We start from the raw sequence: 18,313 nt of genomic DNA, 5'->3' as shown, positions 1-18,313 counted from the left end.
GCCGGTGGTTGGACATCCCCCAAGGGGTCCCCGATTGGAGAGGGTGCAGGCTGGGCTGAGGGAACTCCCTCCCTACCCCACCCCCACCCCCGTGCACGAATTTTGTGCACCGGGCCACTAGTATAGGATATATAGGATAACAATCATTTGTTTATGGGTTCTGAGTTTTTGTCATAGAAAGTCTTTGCTCACTCTGCAATTATGGAAAGAAAAATTAGCCACAGTTTCTTCAAGTGCTCTAATGGTTTCCTTCCTTCCTTTACCTTTAAATATTTCCTCCGTCTGGGGTTTATTTGCTTGTATGTTAATATGGATTCAGTTTTTATATAGAGAGTCATGGAGTTTCTTGAGTGCCTTCTTAGGAATGGTGTGTGTCTCATACCTCTGTATTACCCATAGCACCTTCTCTGGTACTTTGTGCAGCAGCAGTTATCTTCAATTATCTCTATCTCTAATTATCTCCAGTCAGTTAATCTACACAGCCACTCTTTAAGATAAGTAGTATAACCCCCATTTTGTAGTTACAGAAACTGACTTAGAGGACAAATAATTTGCCCAGGTTCCTACCATTAGTGTCTGGACCTGAGATAAATACAGTTTGATCTTAGAACAGTCAAACTTCAAAGCCTGGGTGTTTTCTCTTTATCTGGTGACCTGGGTATAGGGCTCTGCTTGTTGTAATTGACCATGTTTGAATATGGGATTGTGGGAGATACAATCAAAAGAATTTCTCAGATGTTGGAAACTGAGGGTCCTGTAACACAAAGAAATAACATAAATACAGCAGGCATTCACCCTGGCCTGTGTGGCTTAGTTGATTGAGTGTTGTCCTGTGCACCAAAGGTTGCTGGTTTGATTCCCGGTCAGGGCACATGCCCGGGTTGGGGGCTTGATCCCCAGTAGGGGTGTGCAGGAGGCACTGATCTATGTTTCTCTCTCTCTTTCCGTCTCTCTTCCTCTCTCTCTACAAATCAATGTAAAAATCTTTTAAAAAACATACTGCAAATAATATATAGAAAGCATAATTCTTACCAGAAGTGGGGAGAAAAAATCTTCTTGATACCTTGTTTAAGAGAAATTTAAGCCCTAACCGGTTTGGCTCAGTGGATAGAGCATCGGCCTGCGACTGAAGGGTCCCAGGTTCAATTCCGGTCAAGGGCATGTACCTTGGTTGCGGGCACATCCCCAGTAGGAGGTGTGCAGGAGGCAGCTGATCGATGTTTCTCACTCATCCATGTTTCTAACTCTCTATTCCTCTCCCTTCCTCTCTGTAGAAAATCAATAAAATACATTTTTAAAAAAAAGAGAAATTTAAGTATTCTCAGAAAAATATATTTACACATAGCTATTACTGGGATTATTTATTAAAGATTACAATGATAGAGCATTCTCTAAAAATTTTCCTCAGGATACTTAAGTAGAACTTAGGTACAAAACTGTATTATATACTGACTTGAATATCATCTTAAATGGAGGTAGGCACCTTATATCTGATCCTGAAGAGTTAAACACAGGTATGTGTTGGCTTAGCTGTTTACCAGAAGGCTGTATATAAATAATACTTAAAAATTTTAAGTCACATTCCCACTGGTGTATAATTTTAGTTGGAGAATTGAGTCATGTAAGTTCATAAGTTAGCTGTACTCTGTAGTTGGTTACTTATTAACATTAAACATGCTTATTTTTTAGAAATACACATTTTCCTCAGAGTAATTCAGTTATTATCATTGAGGTTACTAAATTTAAATGCTGACTGCTGGCACACAAGAACACAACTTCCCACTTTTACTATTGTGAAAATAGAGCACAAATTAAAACCATTGAGAAGTGTAGGGTATGACTGTCACCTGTGGAACTCTGAATTCAGAGTTGATCTCCTTTTCTGCTAATTTTTTCAATACCAAGGTGTCACAAATAACACCCTTTCTCAGAGGGTTTCCAGAATTAAAATAGCAGGCACAAACTTGATAAAATAGTAGTGGTGCAGTGAAATCAGGAAGCTTACACACTGCCTGTCTTACTATCTGCAGTAGGTACTATGTGACCTCTGAAAGTCCAAATCTTTTCCATTTAATTTCTTACATAGAATGCTTGGTTTTTTTCTTAAGACACAGATCTAGAAAGGTGTGCAAAAATTACTTTTCCTTGATGGGCCACATTTTGACAATACCCTCCTGACCTTACCTGCCTCTTGGTCAACGTGGCATATGCTTCAGCTGCATGGGCAGATGTGAGCCAAATGGGCAGAGGTGATCTAATTACATAGCCCCATTTCTTGTGTGTACAAGTGTATCCCTGAGAGAGAAAGTGGCTTAATCAGTGAGAGAAAGGATCCAGAGAGTGAGGGTAACAGCTCCCAGTTGAGGGCACGCACACTACCCAACTCCTTTCCCCTGTGTTGGTGGGCAGTAGACCTCCCAGAACCTTCCATACTTCTCAGTGGGAGTGTGCACACAGGATCTGAACCTCAGACCAAGGCTTCCAAATCAGCCTCTTCAATGATGAGCCCTTGGTGTGGCTTGACATGTTTAAAGCAATTTGAACATATTGATGTCCTAGCCACTGAGTCACTCCTCAGTGCACTTGGATATGTCATGCTTCAGTTGCTTTATTGCCTTTAATGGAGTTTCAGCTTACTGTAATTTTGGTTGAATTGCTAGCAATCTTAATAGATTTCAAATGTCACTTATTATTACTTACTAGAAGCCCGGTGCATGAATTCATGCACCAGTGGGGTCCCTCGGCCTGGCCTGTGGGAACAGGCCGAAACTGATTCAGTGACATCCCCTGAGGGGTCCCAGATTGCAAGAGGGCGCAGGCCAGGCCAAGGGACCCCACCAGTGCATGATCGGGGCTGGGGAGGGACTGCGGGAGGACTCCAGAGTGTGTCTGGCCTGTCTCACTCAGTCCTGATCAATCAGACCCCAGCAGCAAGCTAACCTACCTGTCAGAGTGTCTGCCGCCTGGTGGTCAGTGCACGTCATAGCGAGCAGTTGAGCGGCCTTAGCATATCATTAGCATATTACACATTGATTGGTTGAACAGTCCACTGGACACTTAGCATATTAGGCTTTTATTATATAGGATTCTTATAATATCAAAATTGTGTCATACCATGTGTGGAAGCGGGCAAAGAAGGGGGAGAAGCTACATAAAAATGAAAGCAGCCCCACGATCTACTGTTAATAAGTTGTCAATTCTTCTAAATAACACGTGCTTCACAACTGTGGATTTTGATTGATAAACATTTTCTTTTCTGCTGAGGAACCTTATTTTATCACTATTCTGTAGTGATTTCCAAAGCTCTGGCTTAGATTTCTATACCTTATTTCTTTTCACTTTCTTTGCTGTTGTATGCAAAGGGAAGAGTACTTTTGTGGGTTTGTCTGGCCCTTAAGGTTTAAAAATAGTTTTTAATGGTTCCAGGATAGAAGTATTAGAGTATGTGGTATAGCCCTCATCATGATGTTGTTCCTTGGCCTGTTTGGATATTTATAAAACTACTAATTTCAGGCTGTCTTTAGGAGCCTGGCATATTAATTGTAGTGTATGAGAAAGTACTTTCAGAAGGAAGATGGGAGATGGTGTTAACAAAGATTTATTCACCAAATTTTAGCACAGTAAGACCTAAGAGTTCCTTGGAGCTTAGTGTAAGGTAAGCAAAACAACAAGAATGGTTGCAATACTAGCAGATTTGATTTAGAGTTACAACACAAAAACATCATGTAGGTGTTCCCAATTGAAAGAAACTTCATGAGAAAATCCAGTGAAGATGCCCATGGTTATGGAGATCCAGTGTGTTAGAGCAATGAAAGGGAAAAGGAAAGGTCTAAAAATTCAGATGTTTGACTTAGTAAGCTTTCTTTTACTGGAGGCTTCGTTGCATTTAAAAATGAAATGGTACACTGTAGGAACATTATCCATGCAGAAGCTCCGATTTAAAGATTTGCCATCTTAGGGAACAGTGTGCACACCCAGGGTGAAATTTCAACTGATAAAGAGATCTCCCTTGTACTGGTGTATCAGTCAGGGCTCTGTCAGGAAAACAGAGGTCATTCTAGGTATTCCATGTAGGAAATCTTTTCTTCCTCTTTCTTTTCCTTTTTGTTTTTATTTTAGCTCCTTTTGCGGTGTAATAAACTGCTTATATTTAAAGTGTTCGGTAGACACTAAAATTTGAACTATGTATACAAAAGTCAATGAGTGTATCCTTTATCCCCCCAAAGTCTGTTTGTATGCTTTCGTCAGCCCTCCTTCCCATCTTTCCGTCTATTCCCAACCCTCGGGTAACCACTGACTGGCTTTATGTCCCCATAGAATATTTTGCATTTCCTAGAATTTTATACAAATAAAATGTGCAGTACTTTTGTCTGGCTTCTTTCACTTAGCATAATTATTTTGAGGTTTATCCATGTTGTGTGTATCAATAATTCATTCCCCTGATTGCTGAGCAGCATTTCGTTGTTTTGTTTATCCATTCACCTACAGGTGCACATTTGAGTGGTTTCTAGTTTTCAGCTATCCTTTATAATAAAGAGGTAATATGCAAATTGCCCCTCAAGCCATAATGCCGTCACAAGATGGCGGCGCGCACAGCAGTGGCAGGGCCAGCGGCCACTTTGCACAATTTCTGCCGGGGTTTCTGTGGCTCCGCGTGCTTGCCACAGGAGCAGGGCTTGGCAGCCGCTGCACACAGCCCAGAGGTGGGGCATCGGGGCGGCACTCCAGGGCTCGTGGCCATCCTGCAGCGTGCCAGCCACACGGGGTGGGACTCCGGGACTCAGCGAGGTCCCATGGTGCAGGGTGGGGGAGGGTCGGGGGGGTAGGGGATACGGGTCCCGGGTCTCGTGTGATTTTGCACAATGGGTCACTAGTTATAAATAAGCTGCTTTAATGATCATGTAGAAGTCTTTATATTGGACATATTCTTTTCTCTAGGGTAAGTACTTAGGCTTGGAATGGATGGGTCATATGGTAGGTGTATGTTTAACTTTAAAAAAACTGCCAAACATTTCCAAAGTGGTTGTACCATTTTACATTCTTAGCATGAGAGAGTTTTAGTTGCCAAAATTTGGTATGGTCAGTTTTTTTATATTTGGACATTTCAGTAAGTATGTGTATGGTAGCATCTCATAGTGGCTGTAATCTGATTTCCTCCTTAATGACTGATAATATTGACCATAATTTTATGTGCTTATTTTCTATCTGTATGTCTTCTTTGCTGAAGTGTCTGTTCAAATCTTTTGACCACTTAAAAAATTGGGTTGTTTTCTTACTGAGTTTTGAGAGTTCTTTGTATAGTAATTCTTTGACACAAATTTTTATCAGATAAGTAATTTGCAAATATTTTCTCTCAGTCTACAGCACTTTTCATTCTCATAATATCTTTTGAAGAGCAGAATTTCTTAATTTTGATGAGTCAAATTTGTCATTTTTTTTTCTTTTATGGATTACACTTTTTTGGTATCATATCTAAAATATAATTTGCCTGGCCCAAGATCATAAAGATTTTCTCCTATAAAAAACATGTGTTATCTTTCCTGTTTTGTTTTGTGTTTTCCTTCTTCTAGTTTTACAGTTTTTATTTAGGTCTGTGATTCATTTTGAGTTAATTTTTGGATAAAGTACAAGGTATAGATTGAGGTTCCTTTTTTTTTTTTTTTTTTTTTAACATATGGCTGTCCAAGTGTTCCAACACTTGTCGAAAAGACTATCTTTTTGCCCTGGCTGGAATAGCTCAGTTGGTTGGAGCATCATCCCAATACAGAAGGCAACTGATCTGTGTTTCTCTTGTCTATTCTGTGTCAGTCTCTGAAATGTATTCTATCCCATTGAACTTTTTCTCTATCTTGGTGCCAATATCAGACTATCTTAATGATTGTGTCATTATAATAAATCTGGGTGTCAGATTGTATGTCAAATTTGTTCTTTTAAAAAACTTATTGGCTATTCTGGATCCTTATGAATTTGAAAAGGAGCTTGTCAAATTCTACCGAAAAGTCATATCAGGATTTTGATAGGGAGTGTTTTGAATGTACAAATCTATTTTGGGAGAATTGACATCTTAACAATATTGAGTCTTCCAATCCATAAGTACAGTCTATCTCTCTACTTCAGCGGTTCTCAACTGTGGGTTGCTACCCCTTTGGGGGTCGAACGACCCTTTCACAGGGATCGCCTAAATACATCCTGCATATCAGATATTTACATTACGATTCATAACAGTAGCAAAATTACAGTTATGAAGTAGCAACGAAAATAATTTTATGGTTGGGGGTCACCACAACATGAGGAACTGTATTAAAGGGTCGCGGCATTAGGAAGGTTGAGAACCACTGCTCTACTTATTTAGGTTTTTAAATTTTTCTGTCAGCAACATTTTATAGTTTTCCATGTGTGGGGATTATACATTTTTTTTTTGTCAGATTTATCGCTAAGTATTTCCTAATTTTGATGTTACTGTAAGATTTTTTAAAAATTTTCCATTTCTGATTGTTGCTAGTACATAGAATTGGTTTTATATATGATCTTGTATCTTACAACCTTGGTAATTCTGGTAGATTTTTTGGTAAAATCTATTGTATTTTTTCAAGAAAGGAAGGTTTTTAATATATGGAATTAAAGGCTCACACAACTATTAGAAAGTCTGGCGGGGGGGGGTGGAATTCAAGGAAGCAACTGTCATTGCTGATGAAATTAGAGTGCTAGGTTCCCAGGAAAGCATTGATCTTAGCTGCCTGCAGCGCCAGCTACTGTAAAAGTGGAAAGTCCTGCGTACTGATGCCCATGTTATCTGCTTACAACTATTTTCAGAGAATATTGGCTTCTTTTCTGCCTTCCAGATAGAAGGTGGGTCCCTCTCACTGGCAGCAGCTAACCTAGAACAAATGGAGAATGGAATTCTGGGAAATGCAGTTCCAGACCTTTCCCTGCAATGCAGGGAAAACCTTAGTAGGTGGTGATCACAGAGAACATTAATAAAGATATATGCGAGATCCTGCACTTGGTCATGAACTGACTTAGCAGTACTGTGAAAAACATTGGGATTGGGAGGTTTTGACTCAATAAGGTAAGACTTCCAAGAAGGCAAACTTGTTCTTTGATAGTATGGGCAGTGGTATATTACTATCTGGGACAAGGAAGTAGCAGGCCTACTCTGTGTGGTACTGCTTTGTCCAATAACTGGATGAGTGTAGACAAACTGGAACATGTTTAGGGGATGTGGAATGTTTGACGGAACTGAGAATGCCTCAGGGATGCATGATGGATGACTACAAATATTTAGAAGACTTGTTCTTTGCCGACTGAAAGGGAAGGCTTAGGACCAGTGATTGGAAGCTATAAGGAGACAGTTTCTAAGGCAGCATAAAGAACTTCCTGCACAGCCACATTATGATTGAATAGGTCGGGGGTTTCCTTCGTTACAGATTGCTGGACTGCCAGGCAAGAGTATATAAGATATAAGAATTGTGGTTTCAAATGAGATGTTCCTCGGGCAGCATTGTAACCTTGAATTCTTTGCAGGGAAAAATCCTCCAAATTATTGGTTACAACTTTTGCCACATGGGATTTCTGAAAGTGAAAACAAGTTCTTTTAAATATATTATCTTACTTTATTTGGTTTGAGTAATTCCAAATAAGGTTATTTCTTGCATGTGCCTCAAAATATGGAAAGTGGGAAAGAGTCACAAGCTGTGTGTGCAAAAGTCTTATTGCCATATTTCATTGATTCTGAAACTCGCTTCTTTTACATGCTTGATATCTCTGACATCTGCATGCAGGTGATGGCACCCTTCAACTACTGATGCTTTACATTTGCTATCATTCAGATTTTATTTTACATGCACAGATTTGGTCCTAACTATTCTTAATGTTATTAATTCAATGGAATTCCATGCATATTTTGTACTACCTCAGTTGTTTAATTGCCTTTTAATATACTATCTTTATAAAGAATACACTAAAATTTGGCACTGAAGCACAGATGAGAATAACAAGGCATAAGCTTGATATTAATGAGGCTATTTGTCTTTGGAGAAATGACTACAATTCCATATTTTCTTGGAAAGAAACAATCCAAGTGCATTATTCCTATGAAGTTCAAGGTATGGTCCAGGGATCAATAGCTTATTAGAAATGAAGAGTCGTAGGTCCTAGCCCACACCTACTAAATAAGAATCTGCATTTTAACAAGGTTCCCGTTAAAGTTTGAGAAGCATTGTTTTCTACAATGCTTTCCTTATAGGATGATAACCCATATGTAGGAGGAGATATGTTAAATTTTTCTTCCTGCGAGCCACTCAGTGTTAGAATGATTTTTTTAAAATACGTTTTTATTGATTTCAGAGAGGAAGGGAGAGGGAGAGAGAGAAACATCAATGATGAGAGAGAATCATTGATCGGCTGCCTCCTGCATGCCCCCTACTGGGGATTGAGCCCGCAACCCAGGCATGTGCCCTTGACCTGAATTGAACCCTGGACCCTTCAGTCCGCAGGCCAACGCTCTATCCACTGAGCCAAACCAGCTAGGGCTTAGAATGATTTTTATGTCTCAATGCTGTTTGACCTTGTCCACTAATTTAATATCATGTGTAAATTACATTAGCATCCCATTAAATTCCCTCATTCAGATCCAGCAAATGAAAAAATGTTAAGGACAAAAACAACACATTTATTTGGAGTACCCTACTATGTAATTTCCTCTGCCTGAATGGATATATTCCAACATGTTATCTTTTATTGTGTGTGCATTTTTAATTAAAAATACTCCAAATGGATACTTTGAACATTTTATTTAACTCTTTTCATTATATTCCTTTTGTAATTTTCCTCACCCCAAGTATGTGTGCGCTATCATTAATACTTACGATTGTTAATGATTTTGTGTCTTGGTTATTTTCTTATTTTATAAGTTGCGAGATTAACGATTGTCTTTTAAGAAAATAACTATCCATAAAAGTCACATATATCAGATATGCTTTGGAAACCTTATATGAATCTGTGTTAGACAGAGTTCTTAGTATATAGAAAGTAAGAATTCATTGTCACTTATGCCACGGGTCTATTAAATGGTGATGCTATCTCATAGATCCTTGGGAACCAGACCATGGACAGGGGAAACCACTGTTACGGGTGTCGGCTTTAGGACCATGTCATCTCTACCATGCTCCCTGGGAGGATGAATGCCCTGTACCCTGTCAGTTCCCTGTTAAAGTCACACACAAGTACAACTTACTGGTAGAACATAAATCACATCTCAAGCTCTAGTTACAAAGGAGTCAGGAAACGGACCAGAAGGGACTTGGAGTGGAGTTGACTGAGCAGATGCACATGTCCTGCAAAAAGTAAATAATAGCTCCTATTACTATTACATCACCAATTAAAGAATTATATTGTGAATTATGTGGTAGAGGAACATTTTAAATACCCCTGTGGTATCATATTTATCATCTAATGTACTTGAGACAAGGAGCCATGATTGATAAAACTGTAGCAATTTGAACATATTAGGGTAAAGTACATATATTTCCAAAATATTTCTAGAATATTTTTGGAAATGCATTTCTGTGAATGTCAGGACTAAACAATTTCTAAAATTCTTTTGGACTTTTATGTGGCTTTCACAAAGAGCTATTTAAAAATTGTTTAAAGTAAAAGTCCTTGACAAACATTTTAAAAAATGAGTTAATGTTGGAGGCTTTTTTAAAAATTAAAAATTGTATTAAGATAATTGTAGATCCACATGTACTTGTGAGAAATAGCAGAGATTCCATGTGCCTTTTACCCAGTTTCCACCAATGAGTTCTTGAAAAATTGCAGTATAACATCATAAGCGAGATACATCAAAATAACTCACTGATCTTATTTACGTTTCCTCAGTTTTACTTGTACTTATTTGTGTATGTGTGTTTAGTTCTGTACAATTTTATTACATGTAGGTTCATATATCCACCACCACTATCAAGACACAGAATCATTCCACCACCTCAAGAATCAGTAGTGTTGCCTTTTTTTTTTTTAAAGTCACACTGCCTCACTCCACCTCACCCCCTGATAACCCCACTTGTCATTTCAGAAATGTCATATAATTGGAATCATACAGTATGCAATCTTTGGGATTGGCTTTTCCACTTACCATAATTATCTGAAGATTCATCCAAGTTGTTGATGTATTAATAGTTTGTTCTTTCACAGTGTTTGCTTCTGGCATGTTTCATGCGTTGGATGGATTGGTTGTATATGTTCAGTTCTGTCTACCTCAATTGTGTGGAGTTGGTTATAAACTGGAACCAAAGGTGCCACACTTACTGACCATAGAGCATGAGGGATGGGTTTTGATGCTGTGATAACCAGTTATCCACACCTTAAAGAAAAGGAAAGTTCTCTTTATAGCTGAAGATATTTTCCTGTCAAGATGAGTCCTGGTTGTTTAGCTGAATTTAGGCTCTTATAATCTTTTCACTCTAGTCTGCATATTGGTGAGTACCACTTTCAAGTAAGAATTGTCAGGCCTACCTCTACTTGATGTTTAAGACATGATGGGCTTGGGCACATGAATTCAAGAACCATTGGTCATGGTTTTCTAGTTTGTGGAAAGAAGTTGATTTCCTACCTTGATTATCACAAGCCATGAATTCATATATTCAAGATTTGGTACTTTGAAAACAGCAGAGGACTGCAAGCTGTCTTCAGAGCAAGAACAGAGGTCCCTGCTCTGAAGCTGTTGTCCAGGTTGTGAAGCAAGATACAGCCATTTAAGAAGTTAAACTAAGCCCTGGCCAGTGTGGCTCAGTTGGTTAAGTGTTGTCCCATGCACCAAGAGGTCATGGTTTGATCCCAGGTCAGGGCATATTGGTTGTGGGCTCAATCCCCAGTAGGGGGCAGCTGATTGATGTTTCCCTCTTATCCATGTTTCTCTCTCTCCCTCTCCCTTCCTCTTTCTCTAAAATCAATAAAAACATTTTATAATTAATTAATTAATTAATTAAACTAAGAGTTTCAGGAAGGTCAGCAGCACTTCATCTTGTTTGCTGCTGAATTCTCAGCCTCCAGCACAGTGCTTGACATCAAGTAGGCACTGAAATGAGGGAGAGAAGGAAGGAGGGAAGGAGGGAGAAGGGAACCTTTTAAAAAATATGAAGCCCAGTTCTTTTGGTATGAGTGAGGACTATTATTAAGTAAGTGCAGAAAACTCTGAAGGGTATGGGTGTCAGAGAGGGGGGATGCTATTGCTATGGAGGGAGGTGAGAGAAAGAGGGAAGTATAGCACCCTACCCCCCAGAAAAAAATAAAGCTCTGACTTCACACCAAGCACTTTCCATTCCGGAGCCTTATACTTACTACTAGAGGCGCATTGCATGAAGAGATTCATGCAATAGGCCTTTCTTCCCCTGGCTGCCGGCATCAGTTTTCCTCCAGCACCCAGGACCCAGGCCTTCGCTCTGGCCACAGCCCAGAAGCCAAGCCTCTTCAGTCTTCAGTTGTCTTCAGTCTTCGCTTGGGCAGAGCCTTTAGTCTTCACTCCATGCCTACATATGCAAATTAAACGCCATCTTTGTTGGGTTAATTTGCATACTCATCCTGATTGGCTGGTGGGCGTAGCAGAGTGACACCAATTTGCATGTTTCTCTTTTATTAGTGTAGACTAGAGGCCTGTGCCCTCTCACAGTCTGGGACCCCTCGGGGGATGACCACCTGCTGGCTTAGGCCTGCTCCCCAGGGAATTGGGCCTAAGCTGGCAATCAGACATCCCTCTGGCAGCCCGGGAGCCCTTGCGGGATGTCCACTTGCCAGCGGGGAACAGGCCTAAGCTGCAGTCGGACATCCTTAGTGCTGCTGAGGAGGCGTGAGAGGTTCCCACCACCACTGCTGTACTGGCAGCCATCAGCCTGGCTTGTGGCTGAGCAGAGCTCCCCCTGTGGGAGCGCACTGACCACCAGGGGGCATCTCTTGCATTGAGCGTCTGCCCCCTGGGGGTCAGTGTGTGTCATAGTGACCAGTCATTCCCAGTGGTTCTGCTGTTAGGGTCAATTTGCATATTACCCTTTTATTATATAGGATAGAGGCCTGGTGCACGGGTGGGGGCCGGCCGGTTTGCCCTGAAGGGTGTCCCGGATCAGGGTGGGGGTCCCGCTGGGGTGCCTGGCCAGCCTGGGTGAGGGGCTGAGGGCCGTTTTCAGGCTGGCCAATCCCCCCGGCCACAGAAGCTCCCAGCCTCTACCTTTTTTCTTTTTTTTTTTTATTCTGGGTTTTATTTACTTTCTATAATTGAAACTTTGTTGCCTTCAGTGGAGCTCAATGCCGGCCGGGAAGCTTGTCTTCCTCCATCACTGGAGCAACCAAGCCTCCTGCTCGCTCCAGCTCCGTGGCTGCCGGCCGCCATCTTGGTTGGGTTAATTTGCATATAGACACTCTGATTGGCTGATGGGCGTGGCTTAAGGCGTAGCAAAGGTATGGTCAATTTGCATGTTTGTCTTTTATTAGATTAGATTCCCTCTGCTTGGGCAGACACTCATTTCCCAGATAGTTTTCTCCATTTAGGTCTCTACTCAGATATAAACACCTCAGAGAGGCCGTTGGTGAACATCTTATGTAAAGTATCCCAACCTCTTCCCCGTCCTTTCCCTTTTAGTCACTCTCTGGTCCCTTTCTCAGTTTTATATTCTTCATGGCATTTGTAATGATTTCCTGGCACTGCCTGTTTGCTTTGTCTCCTGTCTAGAATGTCAGCTTCCTGAGGGCAGGGACTGTCTCTCTCTCACCCAGTGTTTCCTCCCCAGTGCTTAGGTCAGTGCCTGAAATGTAGTAGTAACTCGGTGTATGTTTGTTAAATGATTTAGTTATTTGCTTTGAAGCTTTTCTTTTGAATACATTTCCCAGGTTTAGCTTATAGGATCCCCTTCAACTGGCCTTTCTATGACCATTTGACCTGTCTCATCATTTTTTGAACATTTTCTTCTTGACAAGCAAGTAGTCCAGGCTCATCTTGTACTTTCCTTGCCCTAACCTCCAGATTAGCTCTTTTCCAAAGAACTCTATTTTTTAGTGAATAATGGTATTTAGAAGCCACAATCTGGATGCTAGGTATGTTCATTGGTATTTGGATGTTTGTTCCTCAAGTAATAGAGTTAGGGTGTGTGTGTGTGCGTGCGAGCGCAGATATATTCCCCACTTACGCACAAGGGATATGTTCCAAAATTCCTGAAACCATGGAGAGTGCCAAACCCTATAAATTCTATGTCTTTTCCTAGATACACTTTTTCACTTAACCCATGTACTTTACGGCTTCTCTTTAGCATGTTGGAATTGCTAACATCACTAACCTGTGCTTTGGGGCCATTATTAAGTAAAATAAGGGTTACTTGAACCCAAGCACTGTGCTACAATGACAGTCGATCTGATTACTGAGGCAGCTACTAAGTGATTATTAACATGCAGGTAGCTCAGAGTATATTAAAAAAAAAAACAAAACAGGAGTTCATGCCAATAATTAATTCTGACCCAACTCCACAGGGTGCATTCTCTCTTTTCATTTTGGTAACTCCTTTTGCAATAGTGAGAAACCTAACTTTCACTGTCCTTAATATATTTATTTAATTTTCTTATTTTATTTTTTTTACAGAGAACATTTTATTTTTTTGCTCTTCACCATTAATCCCCTCTGTACCTTCAACTATATTTATTTATTGATCAGACACCCTTTGTGTAACCAATCCTGCATCACCACCACCCAGATGCCTTCCCTGCATGGATGCCTTCTTCACCCTGCTTGGGCTCTGCCTCAGCATTGGGATATTTTAAAGCTCCCCAAACAATGCTAATGTGCAGCTAAAATAGAGTACAACTCAGTTAGAAAAAAGTGAACCCCACACTATGTGATCCTTTATTAAGTGAATGGCAGGTTTTTAATTCAGGTTTGGTTTTAGAAAATAAATTCTTCCGAAGGAAGTGAAATTTAAAGAGAAGACTCAATTCTACCAGTATACACAGTAAAAGATCAGAGTGAAAGCACAGCCTGTCTCCTGGAAAGCTTTGTAAAATATTTGTTTTGGAAGTAAATCTGCTTGTAGTGAACATGAATTTCAATTCCTTTCCCTAAATTACCTGTTCATAGGAAAAACTACTTGAAAAGGTTAGTTGTTTTTTAAGAATGTGTCTCATTAAAGACTTACCGCTTCTTTTACATTGCATTTTATAAATGAACTTTTAATTTTAGAGTAGATTTAGAAAAATGCAACTTAATACTTTTTAAAGCATCGTTTGTTTAAGTAGGAGATATTCATGCTGTGTTTGCTCTTTCTCAGTAATCAGTTGCACTTTAAAATATGAAAACCAAGTTATAGTATCTGAGTCACAAGGAACCCGATCTTCTTCCACTCGCATCTAGAGGAAGCAAGAGGCTCTAGGAACCAAATACAACAGGATCTGTGGTCAGCCTGCCTTAGGTGGTCAACATCCATCTTGCCAGTTTTTGTAACTCCATTTTCTTAATGCATGGCTGCGAGTGGGTTTTCACCAAGAGCTCCACACTGAGATTGATGTACACATAATCTGACTCCAAAGAAATCCAGCTCTAAACCTAAGAAATTTCAATAAAATCTCTTTCATGATTGTAGTTTTAAAGTTTTCATGGAAGTTACCTGTAGAGTGTGAATTGTGCACATTAGGCTTTTGTATATTTATGATGTTATACAAGGAGAAAATGTGAATGTGGGCAGAGCCACTGAAAACTTGACATCTAGGTAAAACATTTTTTTTCTGTTGTTGCTGTTTGATTTATGTAAGTACAGCATTAATTACATATTCATGAGAGCTCACTTGGGGTTGGTCCTCAGTTCCTTCTGTATGGGTAAAGTGATTTCCACTCCCCAAACTTGAGTCCTTCAGGAACCATCTTTGTGATTTTTGCCACATGTGCAAACTTTTACCTTAACATTTCTCTTTAATTTATCTGACTTTTAGCTTTTTCCTAGATAATATCTGTGAAACCATGGATTTGATGTGTTGATCCCCTAAAATCACCAGTACTGTTCAGTACTTGGGGACCTGGGAACTACCGGTATATCTCCAACTTGCCTTCAAATTCTGAAATTCAATAAACAAGCATCTGGGGTCTCCTGACTTGAACTTTGAAGTTGCAACAGTGGTTGCTTATGCAATTTTCCCAGTTGACACATAATAGTGAAAGTTGGCATATCTATACTAATAATAGGGTAATACGCTAATTAGACCGGGTAAACCGGACATCTTCCAGTCATCCGGTCCTCCTTTTGGACAAATCCATGATGGCGGGGACCGAGGCAGAGGCGGTTAGGGGCTATCATGCTAGCAGGGGAGCAGTTAGAGGTGATCAGGCCAGCAAGGGAAAGCAGTTAGGGGTGATCAGGCCAGCAGGGTAGGGCAGTTAGAGGTGATCAGGCTGGCAGGCAGAGGCGGTTAGGAGCCAGCAGTCCCGGATTGCAAGAGTTGCAGGCCGGGCTGAAGGACCCCCCCCCCCCCCGTTCCTGTGCATGAATTTCGTGCACCGGGCCTCTAATATATATAAAATATTACATTAGAATACATGTTGGGTTATATTCTGTAATATATTAGAATAAATACTAAATTTTAAAGTTACTTTTCAAATAGGAGGTATAAATTACATTATCTTAGTTTCTTAAGATTCATCACATTTCTTTAACTAGGATGTTTATTATTATGTATCATTTTTATTTTAATTGAGGAGAGCAAAACCTGATTGTCTTGTTTCAGGTGTGCCAGGAAGAGGCCCGGTGCACAAACTGTGAACTCACCCAATAAAAAGTACCTGATATATAGGACACTCAGCCTTAAAAACACAAGATATATGACATAGAGTATTATGTTAATCACTCTGAAAATGTTTTGGGAAACATCTAAATTATAAATACCTTTGTGCCATAATTGAATTAATATAGTCTATGTTATTTGTGAAGAATATTGCCAGAAGAAGCCAATTGGATATTGTCATATATTCACATCACGTTCTTTGATGAGTGGAAATACATGAATCGTGTGTGTGTGTGTTCTTTTAGGAAGATCTCCAAAAAACTCACTTTAGTGGACTTCTTTGAAGCCAAACTTAATGTCATGTTTTGCAAAAGGGGCAACAAATCAAAATTAGGGATAACTAAATGTGGTTTTTGCATTCTCTCAGTTTAAATAAAATACAGTGTTCTACTCAGTCACAGAGATGAATTGTTGCATTACACACCATCTACAAGCAGATATTTAACTTTCTGGTCTGACATTACTTTAACAGAGAGAAGGAGCAAGAAAGGGAAGAACAGTTAATGGAAGACAAGAAAAGGAAGAAAGAGGATAAAAAGAAAAAAGAAGCCACTCAGAAGGTGGGTTTATTCAGTTAAGTCTATTAAATAATACTTCAGCTGATTTTATTAAAACAGCAGTAAACAATACAGTAAACCTTCGATATAATGGGCTAATTTGGACAAGGGTGTGTCCACTAAAGTCAAAAGTCTGTTATATAATAAAGTTGGTTTTCTGAATGCGTATGTTAAAAATTTGACAAATTAGTTTACATGTTTTTACTTATGTAGACACATTTGTGTAATTAAAATTAAGTATGCATGAAAAGTTTAATTTCACAGAAAAGTTTTCTATATGTATTACAGTAATTTTAAATTTTTACTGAATAGGTCTAGTAATGCATGCATTCATTAGTCACCACAAATAAACAAATGCACACAGCTGAGGTGTGGCCTAGCACAGGTCTGAACATCAGCAGGCTCAAGTTAAACTGCTACAGAGGAAGCCAGCTTATCTCAGATGCCTAAGCCTGGGCCAATCAACTGTGCCAGGAAACAAGTTAGAATAAGGCAGCTCTGAACGGCACATCTTGAATGAAGCTGCAGCAAAGGGAGGTATAGAGAGTTAGGGGTACTAGACACACAGTCCCGTGAGGGCCCATGATCTTTTCTTTTGTAGTTAATCTTTAATACTAGCTAAAGAGATATCACAACAAGAAATTGCAAAGCCTAATTCAAAGTTCTGGCCATTTTAATAAGCTGCTATGTAATCTGACTAATCAATACAGCCATTTGACAATTGAAACATACCAGATGAGCTCCAAAAACATCACCTTTGTGATGCCAAACTCAGTCTTCCTCCTCCTCTAGATTTGGTTTATAGAGTGAAGCTATGTCCTAAAGTTCTTTTTTTATACAGTGGGGCCTTGACTTAAGAGTTTAATTCATTCCGTGATGGAGCTCATAACTCAGATTACTCGTATGTCAAATCAAAAAGGAACGAGTGAAGACACGTGATGCTGGGCTGATGTTGTGGCGTTCACTGTGACGTTCGCTGCGCCAGCTAGCGGTGGGGTATCTGAAGCTGGCTCGTAACCCGAATTTTAGCTCGCAACTCAAAGCAAAAAATCGGCCGAGAGACGGCTTGTATCTCGAAAAACTCGTTAGTCGGGACACTTGTAAGTCAAGGCCCCACTGTAATTACAGTAGAGGCCTGGTGCACAAAAATTTGTGCACTGGGGGGGGGGCCCCTTGTCCCTCAGCCCGGCCTGTGCCCTCTCGCAGTCTGGGACCCCTCGGGGGATGTCCACCTGCTGGCTTAGGCCCGATCCCCAGGGGAGATCGGGACTAAGCTGGCAGACATCCCTCTGGCAGCCTGGGAGCCCTCAGGGTATGTCCACTTGCCAGCGGGGAGCAGGCCTAAGCTGCAATCGGACATCCTTAGCGCTGCTGAGGAGGCTGGTGAGGCTCCCGCCACCACCGCTGTGCTGGCAGCCGTCAGCCTGGCTTGTGGCTGAGCAGAGCTCCCCCTGTGGGAGCACACTGACCACCAGGGGTCATCTCCTGCATTGAGCGTCTGCCCCCAGTGGTCAGTGTGTGTCATAGTGACCAGTCATTCCCAGTGGTTCTGCTGTTAGGGTCAATTTGCATATTACCCTTTTATTATATAGGATAGAGGTCTGGTGCACAGGCGGGGGCGGGCTGGTTTGCCCTGAAGGGTGTCCTGGATCAGGGTGGGGGTCCTGCTGGGGTGCCTGGCCAGCCTGAGTGAGGGGCTGATGGCTGTTTGCAGGCTGGTCAAGCCCCCCACTGGAGACCCTCACCCCATGGGGTTTTGGCCAGCTTGGATGAGGGGCTGAGGGCTGTTTTCAGGCTGGCCACAGCCCCTTCATGGTGGGGGGCCCTACTGGGGTGCCTGGCCAGCCTGGGTGAGGGGCTGAGGGCCGTTTTCAGGCTGGCCACGGCCGTGGGCTGGAAGCAGGTATCTGGGATTTATCTTCTATAATTGAAACTTTGTAGCCTTGAGC

General features: G+C 40.9%; 1 protein-coding gene across 4 annotated transcripts in view; it reads left to right on the top strand.

The window, feature by feature from the left end:
- TNRC6B (trinucleotide repeat containing 6B) overlaps positions 1–18,313 on the top strand; it is a 170,253-nt gene that overhangs the window by 83,152 nt on the left and 68,788 nt on the right. For all 4 annotated transcript variants that reach the window (XM_014543846.1, XM_014543847.1, XM_014543848.1 and 1 more), the window contains one exon: positions 16,280–16,367. In XM_014543846.1, coding sequence (XP_014399332.1) covers positions 16,280–16,367 — 88 coding nt within the window. The remainder of the gene's footprint in view (positions 1–16,279; positions 16,368–18,313) is intronic.

This window comes from Myotis brandtii, unplaced genomic scaffold (assembly GCF_000412655.1).
Source record: "Myotis brandtii unplaced genomic scaffold, ASM41265v1 scaffold339, whole genome shotgun sequence".
Classification (NCBI taxonomy): Eukaryota; Metazoa; Chordata; class Mammalia; order Chiroptera; family Vespertilionidae; genus Myotis; species Myotis brandtii.
Note: the sequence above shows the minus strand (reverse complement) of the source record. Positions and strands in the feature narration are given on the sequence as shown.